A 12,590-nucleotide genomic window follows, 5' to 3' on the forward strand; every position below is an offset into this window, starting at 1 on the left:
GGGTCTTAGATAAACATCTGTTGGGAATGAAGGGTTCTTCATATTTTTTACTAGATGAGCATTTCAGACTCATTTGCGACTGGATGATACCGTATTCTCTCTTGTTATTTTCAATTTATTCTTTAGCAGAGACGGGAAGGGAACACTGAAATAGAAAATTAGGATGTTTAGAGAGAATAACTAAAGAGAGCTGCAAAAGGGTTTTTAATTTGTTTAGATGGCTGAGAGGCCCCCTCTTGAGGGATCTTTCCTGCTGAGCTGAGGGAAGTGCACAAAGACTCCGTGTACCCAGTCTGGGCTGCCACTGTCTGCTGGGGACTTCCTCACATCTCAGCAGATGCTTCAGCAAGGCCCATCTTAGGAATGTTTCTTGGACTCTTCAGAGTCTTTTGGAGATATTATCTCCCCCACTTCTTTAACCTAAACTTCCAGTGCTTGTAAACAAGACACAGAAGAAGTTGGATTGTGGGATAGATGGTTCACAAAACTACCAGTTATCCCATCCCCTAGATGGGTTTCAAACAACAATGTTATGTCTTTGGTTGCCTTGCTCTACCTGATCAGCTTTTTAAAAACTGTTTATCTGTTTTAATTTAGAATAGATAAAACTGCCACACAAACTAGAGCTGGAACATGGAAATCGGTGTGGTGTTTCTGAAAATCTAAATGGTTTTTTCAGTTGCATTCAGAGAGTCTCACATTCTGCTCTGGTTTGACCAAAACTCTGAAGTTACGTGCAGGAGTACAATAGCAACACAGTGTACAGCACAGTGAGTGCACTAGGAAATTGTTCTTTGGTTATGAGACTTTAATATAGTGAAGAAATAATTGTTCAAGTTTCCAGATAGTTTCATGATGTTACTCTGACAGGTTCAGTTTATATGTGTTCTTCTGTTGATGCTGTTACATTTATCATTGTTAACCTGTCCTTGCTTGATGTGAAAAATGGTTAGAAGTTGAAAACATAAAGAAACCATTTTCATATTTCATAAACTTAACTCTTGGGCTCTACCATTTACTTATTCACACAAATTCAGGATGGGAGTAGTGTGCAGGTGTTCATTTTACCCATGCAGAGATTTTGCAATATCCAAGTTCTTAACCTGCCCCTATTTCCACCCTCCCTCACCCCCCAGCTCACTCCCAGGGCAAATATAAACCACTATTTGATGCAAATCTGCCTCAACTGGTTTATGTAGATTCTGAGTTTCTATATCTAGGATTCATGCTTGCTGAATGAAGTCAAGAAAAGACTTAGTGTGTGACATGAAAAAGTATTGTCTTTGTGTCTTTCTAAAACTTTACTCATACAATCAGTGCAGAACAAAATTTTAAGGAATCAGAGAAGTGATACTTGCATACTCTCTTTGTGAGATGTTTTTAAACACTTCAAATTAATTTTGTGAATAAAATAGATGCCATTGTCCTTCCTCCTGCCTCCCTTCCCCCTCACTCCAGAGACATGTGTTTCTTTTATTAAATTAACTCATCATCATGGTTTTGTTATTTCAACTGTGGGCTTAGATGACCAAACTTCTATATTGCTTGAGAGAGTCATTAATCATTTGAAGAGGATTTGTATATGTTCAGTTGCTCAACATCTCATCTCTCACTTTACTCCCAAATAAATTCAATAATGTTGCACGTGTTCTTTTGCTTTCCTTTGTGTAGTCAATAATATTAATTTAACCTCCTGTGTGTTGGTGGGTGGTTGGGAGTAACAAAACAAACATGGAACTGCAGTGAGCACCATGAAATTTTGTTCTGTTCGAGTTCTTCGCTATTTAATTATTTTGATTATCCCCTGTTGGTTTGAAAAAAATAAATCTGGTAAAGTGCATGTTTAATTCATCATTCAGAGCCACGGTTAGTGTTCTAATGTTGACTGCTGGATCTGAACTGCCTGTTCCTGTCTGTATTTTTGGGAATAGTTATTAACCCCCAGCCCAGCACAATGCTATATATAGGCTGTGTCCTGACCCTGGGCACATCTTGTAGGAGGCAGTACAGCTCTTGCTGAGTCCAGAGCAGCATCATATGCATGCTTTAGACTGAAGAGTCTGGGTTAAAGTTGCTTCTCATGGGAGACAGAAGATGCAGAGCTTGAGAAATATTTTTTCCTCCTGCTTGGAAGTAGGAATGAGGCACTTAGGGCATACAACTGTAAAAAGGCACAGAGAAGTCAGATACTTCTCCACTGATAATTAGAAGCAGCCTTGAGGTTGTCATCAACCTGAATGTGTCAGATGAGCTGAACATGTACGAACAGCACTGATTTCACTTGAAAAGTTTTCATCTTATCTGTTCGTGAAATAGTTTGTTTTTCTCTTTCTATAACACATTTTAAACTGTATGGATGGTTTTGGTTTTTTTTAATGTTCTATATTGAACACCATTCACTGGTTACTTTGTGGTGGTAAGATGAAAAAACTTCAGAAAATATTAGTGTATTGATTTTGAAGCAAGTCTGTCATTTTGCTATCTTCTTTGACAGAATATTCTTTTACAGAGTTACTTCACAGAAGTTGTTGATCCTACTTGTTCACTAACTTGCTATTAGCTGTAGGGCTTTAAAGAGAAATGAAGGACTCCTGTGGTTCTAGGCAACAACAAAAAAGGTATTAAAATGAATTAAAATCTTGCAGATTTTTTGCATCTCTAATGATACACAAATGTTATAATTTGTTTAAAAAGGTCAGCCCCATAAAACTGGTTTGGGAAATATTTGAGTTAGTGGAATTTAGAAGAAAGACATCCTGACAACCTGGCATGTGTTTTGCTCTAAGTATTCTGCATCTGTGATTTGGCCACACTGGGATACTACTTCTAATCTAAAAATAAAATGAGACATGGTGAAGATTTTTAATACTCTGAAAGTATTATTAATCTAGTCATGGCTTACCGTGTAATGTGTCTCAGTTTTCCTAGTCTGAAAAGGGAGGATCACCCTCGTAATGGCAAGCTTGATACAAGTGTGCTCAAAAGTGTTTCAACATCCTGAAGTGTTTAGAAGTACTTACTAGTCTTCCCTTGTTTTCTTTGCTCTGGCACAGAACTTGTCCTTTTGGAGTGAAAAGTTTTAGGTTTATTGCTGGTACTTCCGAAGTGTTGTTTAAATAAAGCCTAAGAACCTCTCATGTTTATTAGCAAGAAAAATGAGCCTTTTCTATTAGTGTGTTTCTGAATTGGAAGTATTATGTCCATCAGGAGTGAGTTGGGAAGAAGGATCCTCAGCAGAAGTGCAGAGCCAAGGGAGCTCTGACTGCACCAAGGCCAGAGTGGGAGTGCAGGAGAGGGAGCATTTGGGATGGAGCTGAGAAGGGGCTGCCCCAGCCCCAGGAATGTTCCTGCCATGCTCACTCAGCAGTATGTGGAAGAGATGATAAATATTATCAAAAGACAACACTACTATACTGGCAGATTTTCCAGGTTGGGGATTTTTGTCTTTTTGTTGTCTCCCAGTGTTTGTGTGCAAGCTCGGTGACTGCGCCACAGGCCTTGCGGTATTGCTGGTACTTATGTGGGTTTGAAAGGCTCAACCTTCACAAATTCACTCTACCATTACTGTGTTCTGGTTACAAGATAATTCTTTTAAGTCATGAAATTCTTGATTAAAGTTGCTCTTGAAATTTTCAGTAAATTGCTTCCATGGTTTACTCCAGCTCTGTAGGACCGTGATTCCTGGTTCTGAACTTGTTCCTCCATGCCAGTGGCGTCTTTTTGACATACACCCACTGGGAGAAGGGAAAAATTATGGTGTCACCGGAGTAGGGATTTGTTTTGTTCTTTAGCAGAAAGTATTCCTTGGAGATTTTTATGTGTATGAAAATGAACACACAGAACACTTGCATTTCTAGACAGAGCAAAAACTTTAGATGTCCAGTAAAGCTCATCAAGGTGTCCAAAATGCCAGACTAAAAGCCCATTGTGGAAACCTTTCCTCCTTCCTTGTTCTATTTACTAAATTTTAGAGTGACCAAAGAGTTTTTATTCAGTCTTGTGACAAAGAAGAGACTCTCGAGAACTTTTGTATATAAAAATAAATATTTTTGAAGCTATTTATCTGTAAAGGAAAAGGAGGCTCCATCTGAAACCGGTAACTTAAAGTGATGGTTTTTAACTTTAGTGGGTGATCTAAAATAGCCATCATAATTACCTATTACTTGCCATGTTCAGTGAATCAGTTAATCCTTGCAAGACTTCTGAGACCTTGATGTGTTATCAATTTACGTGCTGCTATATTTTTATACTGTAATAACGTATTACTTATTTATCCTCTTTTAAAGCAATTTTAATAGGGTAATCATATTGGGAAGGAATATATAACCTGGGAAAAGGTCATCTCAATTTGACTGTGTATGAAACAGATTAGTATTTTTTCAAGGATGCGAGTAATGTTTCTGTACAACTTCCATAGTTGAAGAGGGACTAATGACAATATTTCAAATCCCTGGTGTTTTTTGAGCCTTGCTGTTGAATAAAGACATGAATAAAGGGGAGGAAAAAAAGCGTTGCATGTTTCTACAGAGGAGCAAGGAGGAACCTTCAGAGAATAATTGGACATGATAAAGATTGTATCTTACAACAAGTGATGCTGCTTTCTCAAATTTAAAAGCTTTTTAAAATTCAGAAGTTTCTGTTGAATGAGGCAGTTTGCTTTTATGACCTTTTATACTTGCTCACTAAACAGACTAAGTTATTAAATACAAAATCTTTAATCATATGCTTCAAAACATAAATTCTCCTTACTGCACAACTGTCTGAAGAGACTTCTTTGAGCCTTAAAAACTGATGTGCATTCAGACATCTGCCTCTTCTTTAACACAAGTACTAGAGTGGAGACTGTTGTCAATGTGTTCTGTGGTAGGAAAGCCTCCCTCAGAGTGGATAGCATTTCTCATTTTGGTTTTTACCTATCATGAACATTTCTGTCCTCTTTAGTGATATATTCCTACTTTTATAGATATGTCCTCAGAGTCCTGAGAAAATAAATTTTTCCTTTTTTTTCTTTTAAACTCACTGATGATAATAGCTATTTTGTTGAAACTGTCATAGATATTTCAATTATTGTTCGTTTCTAGCTGTCTGTGCTATTAAATGCTAAGTTTTGCTTTCCCCTTTGTTTTCCATGTTATTTGCTGCTACTTCATTTCTCTCTGATGCTGCAGCATTTTGAGGTTCAATGCAAATGCCATAAACTTTCCTTAATTTAGTGTCTTTCAGATACATTCAACTTTCTCTTTAGATGAGTTGTAAGGCTGCAGAAACTCTGTGAAAATGGTTATTGAATAGTTAAGAATTATCAATGTAACCCCAATACTGCTCCAGTGCTGACCCTTTCGTGCAAATCGTTCCTAGTTGCATTCTTACACCTTTCTGGTCCTCATGCCTCTGCGAGTGAGACTTTTTTAATGCTGTCTTGATAAAAATAATTTCTATACTATAGAAAAAATATATCAAACTAAAATTGTAGCTTGTATTCTTTCACGGTGTTAAAAACCAATATACTTGATTTTAAAATGCAATGAGATGGACTGATACATGTTTACTCTTGTGTGCCAAGTGCTCTCTAAGTTGCAAAGGCAATTTGCATTAGAATGTATTTTTAATTTAAACAGTAAATATTTAAATTTAAATAAATATGCTGTTTACAGTGTTAACAAATATTTGATAAGTAATTTAAGCATTGTGAGATATCTGTTTACAAAAAGATAAGTGTAAATGGCAATATAGAATGTAACTCATCTACCACAGTTTGTACAATAACTTCCAATATTATATCTAAATTACTGAAGTCTTGTTTCAGCCAAGTATCCATTGTAATCAAGGTTCTCATTTACTTGAGACATTATGCCAGAGTAATTGGCTAAACTAGAATAGAAAACTTCAAAGTTTCCTTCTTACCTTGCACATCATTTCTCCCGTGTAACCCTGTGGTTCTCATTGCAGGCCACAAACTTTACTCTTCCCCAGTTTTTCTTTGATATATTTTTAATGGATTATTTTTTATCATTATTAACATATGTCCATGGCAGCCATCCTAAGAGATCATGTAGCACCCACTTTTTTACTGTGGCTGAAGCTGTCTTTTGTTTTAAAACAAACTTGCCTTTGCCTGTCAGTGTGAATGATCCTGTAAAACAATTTTGTGATTGATTTCCTAGCAGCCCCCCAAGTCTCTACCTACTCTGATTACAGCACTATGCCAGAGCAGTCTGAGGTTCTACAGATTATTAGAATCTGTGATTCCTTGGAATGTCTCAGATATGGTCAACTCCTTGCTGAATGGTCCAGTGCTTGTTCTGTTGAGCACCGACCTGTTAATACTACCTTGCATTGGGAAGGCTTTCTTTGCAAGGGTGAAAATGAAAGCTAAGATTGTTATTTGTCCCCATTTTTTATGACTTTACTCTGTTTTCTTCATTTTGATACAATGTGGGATTTCAAAATGGTAGAACAAACCCGCAGAATGATGCAGATGCTGCTAGGAATGTACAAGCAAAAAACCCCAGTGTGTTTATTTGAGCAAATTTAAATGCACAAGAGTATAAAAAAGTATATATAAATATAAATGTTGGTGTTTAGATCTAAAGATTCAGAAGACACGAATGAGATTTCCTTGTTCACCTGCAGGTCTACATGTAAGGTTAATGCAAACTCACCTGTTGGACAAGTCACAGTAGAGCCTGTCTCTGCTCCCACCCTGGATAATTACCTTGTTATTTATTAAACTAATAACTTTTTGGCATGTTATATTCTGTACACTCAGAACTCACCTAGTTAAGGTTACAAAGACTGACCTCCATTGACAAGATTAAATTGAAGTCATTTTCTCTAAGAGCTTAGGTGGAGTATTTGTGTTGTCAGCAAACAGGACTTTATCCTCTTTCTCCTGGGCATTATCTCGAATGCAGTGTCAGAATGCCAGATGGATTTGCTTTAATATTTTTTCTCCAGTTTTTAATATTCTTCTATCACCTTTCAGCTGTCACACTCAATAATTTCTTCAGAAAAGAAGTGCCCAAAAGTAGCCACTGTATAACAGCTCTACTTTAAATGCTGATCTTTTTCAGTAGTTTTTTCGAGCTGTATTTATTACCTGATGTTTAACCCTTAGAACTTTCAGGACTGCTTTAAATATGGTTCTTTTTGTAGGCTTCTCACTTGCAAAAAAACCCTGAACAAACCAAAGCCAACACCCACAGATGAAACAGACCCCCTCCCCCTCAGGAAAATAGTAATTATCCACAGTACCATAAGGACTATTTTTATACTACAATTTGCTTTAACCCTCCCCCCCCATAAATCATTTTATTTTGTATACACTTGTAGAATTGAAAAGAGAAAATACAGACTCAGACCAATAAATCAATGAATACTAAATAAACTGAAGAAACAATCAGTCCTAATTACTCTTAATTGTAACATAAGTGGTTTCTTTTTTTTTTTTTCTTTTTTTTGGAATATAGAGCAGATTTGAATACTTGGTTAACCTTGCTACTTACAAAATGTGATGGAGGAGGAAGTCTACTAACTAACTTTGGAAAAGGAAATAGCCCACTGAATGAAAGGAAAAATAATGCTCTTTTAGAGGTGATTTCATGTATATTCTGACATCCTTATTTGAAATTTGTTCATTTTTCCTTCAATTTGCAAGTTATTATAAAAGCCATGTGCAAGTAAAATTTACATCCTTGAAATCACTAAGTCTGCATGTGAATTACTGTAAAAATTATTTCATGATATGTAACTTAAGTTCAGTTAAAGAACAGCAGTATGTTGCTACATATTTTAGTACAGAATCTTGTCAAGCTTAATCATCTTTCTCCTAAAGCATAATATTTGAATTGAACTTTTGTCTTAGAATTTGGTAGGTGTTGTGAATGCTTTCAATGGCGGTTTTAGATAAGAAAAAAAGAAGACAACCCTCCTTTCATTTCTCTGTAACAATCTTGATAAGGTTTATAAAGCCAAGAAGCATCATGAAAACAGCACAATGGTTTATCTGTGGTTCCAGCAGTTGTGGAGGTGGAATGTGCTTGTTCAACAGAGAAAAAGGGAAACAAACCCATGACATTAAGGACAAGAAAACAAGCACTTTGGAAGGAAGAGGAAACAATCATCCTTACCCTAAGGGAACTCAGCTGTCCAGGGACTGGGAAGAGAGAGGTGGATGGCAAGAAAGAAGTGTGAAAGATATAATTTTATTTATCACTGTACTCCCAGGACATGGAATATCAGCCTTTCTTCCAGACTTAGATAGTATCTGATGTATCATGGAAAGCTACACAGCTTCTTCCCTGCTTGGAATTGGAGTAGAACTGCATTTTACAGCAGTCATTAGTGCATTGCTTAATGTTGGAAGGAATATTTTATTACTTACTAGAATGGGAAAGAAGTGGAATTTCCAGTCTTCTGCTGTGTCTCTCTGGCTTTTGCAGAAGATATAAGTAAAAAGCTGTTGTCCCATGTGAGTGGCAGGCATGCAGTGCAGTTCATGATCCATGATAAACCTGGATAATATGCAGAGATAGAGAAGGTTTCTCCCAGATAGGGTGAGAACTGGTGTTTCTTGGGAATGATCATGTATCTCCATCCTTTTGGTTCTGGTATGACAGGAATCAAATCCATAACAGTGACAATCTATCAAATGGGAGAGAGAAGGGTGTTGGATAATTCTAATAAATTTAGGAATTAATTAGTTAATGGCAGTACAACTGTGAGCTTAGGATTCATTAGCTGTATGTATTCATGAGATGTATGCAGCAGACTATTTGGCTCATCTCTGTATAAACCAGTGAAATAACTTTAAAGTCAGATGTTTAATCATGTCAGATTAATTTCCGTTAAATTGACTTTCAAATACTGATGTGTCCCAGCCTTTGTTGTATGTGATTAATGGTATGGGGAATGCTGAGTTTGTCTGAATATTTCTGTCATACACACAAGGTCCTCCAAATCTGACATGCAGTGAGCTCCTTTGTACTCTGCTTTCATTTAAAATCCAAGTGATGGGTTGGCCATTTTGAAAAACCAGAAGCTAAAAGAGAGGGGTAAGGAAAGCTGCTCTCCAAGTAATCTTCCAGTTTAGATACTGTTTAAATAATTAAACCTTTTAATGGAAGTGTATAAGTTGTAAGATTTTAACTGGTTCTTTTTTGGTAGAATGAATTGTGTATCACACTAAGAAAGAATGCTGTGAAAAGCCTTGCAAGATTTTGTACTTGCTGGTCTGTTTTAGCTTTGCAAAGAGTGTATTTATCCTTGTACAAATTATATCAATAAGTATCATCTACGAATGCAAAGATTTATATTTAAATGTTATATACATTTACTCTCAATGGATAGTCAGGGCAGAAACTCATATTTAAATTAATTTGATTCTTCAAAGATGCTAAACTTTAGTCTCTTCGTGTCAAGAAACACATCAGAAACTCTTGCCAAGGGTTAAGGTTATTTAGGAGGTTAAAAAGTAGTCTGCACTGTTTGTTGCCCTCAAAGCTTGATAGAATTTCTGGTTAAACTAGGTCATAAAGAAATCCATAATTTTATCTAAATTACTTTTGCTTATCTGGTTATAATTCTGTACAAAATAGGCCAAATACTCTTCAGGAATCTTTAACAGAAAGACAATAATTTCTTGCTGAAAATAAGTCACTATGAAGATGATATGTCCATATTAAAGTATACGTAATTTTACAAAACCAGCTATGATAAGAATTTCTAAAATTCAGCATAAAGAAAATAGTTTAAGGAAGTGTCAGTCAGTATACACTGGGTAAGCAACTATAGTTGTAGTTAATATTCCTGTGAAGTAAAGACACTTAGTTCATGAAGGCCTAAGTTCAGCAATTATAGTAGTTCTTGAACTGGTGGAAATAAGGTCAACAGAGAGATCATCATTAAATAATCATCCAGGAAAATATTTAAATCTAGAAAGCTTTGTATTAAAAATAGTATGTATATTATTTATGATCAGAGTTTTTGTTGGACTGCCCTTAATATTTTCAAGGCAGCCAGAACTGAGGTAATACGGGGTTTTCTTGGAATGTATTGACAAATCTGTTTTCAGAAAGGACTATACTAGGACTATAGAGGGAATCTGAGGGATGGTCAAAATTTCTTTTTCTGCTATTCTAGGTGGAGATATATGTCAGGGTTTAATCAATGGATTGATAGACATGTTAAACTATTCGTATTTTTAAGCTGAATATGTGTTCTGAATACAGACTGTGGGTTTCTGTTGTAGTACGAATACTTCAATGCTGTGCTCATAAATGAACGAGATGAAGAGGGAAACTACCTGGAGCTGGGGAAGGAGTTCATTCTGGTGCCAAATGACCACTTCAATAACTTGCCTGTGAACATCAGTCTGAGTGATGTCCAAGTACCAACCAACATGTATAATAAGGGTAAGAAAAAAGCTGTTTTATTTAATCATTCCACTGGCTGAACTCAGAAACATCCTTGCTTTAAAAATTAAGCTGTTGATTAGCTGTGTATTATCTGTGTTTTCCAGTTAGCAATAAAACTGGAATTTCAGTGGAAGAATGTTTGAAGTGTGACAGTTCTGTAATGTATTTTGTCCTGTGGCAATTTAGCAATTTATTACGGTCAATGATTTGCATATTAGACTGTCATGAATTCTGCCATGGAGTATGACAGAATATGTTTATTTTTATGAATTATTTTCCAGAATCTTCAAATAATTTGATCAGAGCTTACATTGCCTCTTACCAGTTGGATTCTACCTGCGCTGAGATCTAGATGTGTCTGTGAAAGACACAGGGTAGATGGGAGGGGAATATTTTATTAGATTTCTGCTTTCAATCTTCTGGGAATATTTGTAGCTGTGTGCATTCTATTACGGTTCTATACACAGCTGCTGTGAGATTTCAGATAATATTTAGAAGGAATAAACTGCATTAAAATTTCTACTCCCTTGCCTATTTGCCATAGGCGCTGGATAGCACATAGCACTAACCAACAGCTACATTAGATAGTAGAAGTGATGGACTTAGGTCTAAAAATTGGCAGTGCAAACTGAACTCAGACAGACTTAACTCATTTTCCCTTTACCACTCCCCTTTGATCAGACAGCACAAAATTGTGTTTTTACAGTGCTTATGCATCATCTATCTATTTATTTTTCTCAAACCAGTAATAAAAGAAAAGTTAAGAAGGAAAGTGCCAGAATTTCCCAACAGTGTCTGCAGTATGTTTGTCATTGGTCTGTAGAAGGCTGCCTAATCTCATTATCTGGTTTCTCTTTCTGTTTTAACTATACTAAAAGACAGGTAAAAAGACATTAAAGGTTTTCCTCGTAATACATTCCAGGCTAGCAGTTGTGGTAATTCATGCAAGGATATTGGGTAATCACAAATGGAAGGAGAATTAGTTCAGATAGGTTGGGCTGGTAAGAGAAGCTGTTGACATGACAGCTTCTCTTCAAAGTTAGGATTCTGACTTGAGAATCTTGAGAAGCCAAAACCAGTGATGTTTTAAACTAGGGACTAAAAGATAACAAAGTTTCCTAGAGATTATTTGAAAGATTGTGAAATGATCAATGCGGGATATTTTGAAAAGATTTGGAAAGTGCTTAAAGCTTCTAAAGATACCAAACCACTTCTTTGTGCAAGTGCTAATGTTTATTTAATCAAGCCTGTCTATAAATTAATTCATTCTAGAACTGCTAAGAAGGAAAAAAAATGGTTGAAAAGGGATACAGAGGTCAGGCAATCACGTGTTTCTGGAGAAGCACACTAACCTGAGTAGTGAGAGCAGTAGAACTAAAGGATGTTCAGTTACATGATATGTCATACTGCTGTGTATAGAATATGTTTTATATGCTGACTATTTATAGTTAAAGGCCAAAGTCAAAGGGCTTGTTCAATCTTGTTTTGTCCTCTAATACAGGGATTGCCTGTAGAAATGGGGAAGATGGAGCTCTGTGATGATTCCTGTTTCCACCCCATCTAATTCAAACCATCCAAAACCATTGCTTTATACAGCTGCAGAAGAAAAGCATTTTTTTTTCACTTAAATGTATTCCAACTGCAGAAATCTGGTTTGTTGCTGACATTTTCCTTGCACATGGACATGATAGTCTCGATTTGGAGTCTGTCAATGTGTGGAAATGCTACTCTTGCCAAGAAGAGGACTGTATACTTAAATTTTTTTCCCCAGTTCTGTAATGCAGAGGGGTGATAAGTCAATCAAATCCTAGCCTGAGGGTACAGGCAGTAGATATCGATAGGTTTACAACTGAGTGTCTGCACAACACCATTTCTCTAGAAAAGGCCTGTTGTTCATTTCCAGGTTATGTTTTGGTTTATTGAATTACTAGGCAGAACCACAGCTCAAACAGTTGAAAACAGATAAGTGTGATCACTGAATAGTTAAACACAGGACTCTAGAATCAGCATAGAAAAAAAAAAGCAGCTCTCTATTCGTAAGTTAATGCTCACCTTTTTCTTTAATTTTTGTTCTCTTAGTTGTACAGATAGTGACAGGACACATCGAAGACATGAAAATGTGCCTTAGACTGAAAGGCTTCAGGAGCTCAGTTCATTTAGCTTATTCAAGAGATG

At 36.2% G+C, this 12,590-nt stretch overlaps 1 protein-coding gene across 8 annotated transcripts in view; it reads left to right on the plus strand.

The window, feature by feature from the left end:
• Nucleotides 1-12,590, plus strand: part of CACNA2D3 (calcium voltage-gated channel auxiliary subunit alpha2delta 3) — a 484,187-nt gene that overhangs the window by 233,049 nt on the left and 238,548 nt on the right. For all 8 annotated transcript variants that reach the window (XR_003527193.1, XM_027640431.1, XM_027640432.1 and 5 more), the window contains one exon: nt 10,250-10,412. Coding sequence is in view for 7 of the 8 variants with exons in the window: in XM_027640431.1 (XP_027496232.1) it covers nt 10,250-10,412 (163 nt within the window). In the remaining variant the exon portion in view is untranslated. The remainder of the gene's footprint in view (nt 1-10,249; nt 10,413-12,590) is intronic.

Source organism: Corapipo altera, unplaced genomic scaffold (genome assembly GCF_003945725.1).
Source record: "Corapipo altera isolate COAL_440 unplaced genomic scaffold, ASM394572v1 55, whole genome shotgun sequence".
Taxonomy (NCBI): Eukaryota; Metazoa; Chordata; class Aves; order Passeriformes; family Pipridae; genus Corapipo; species Corapipo altera.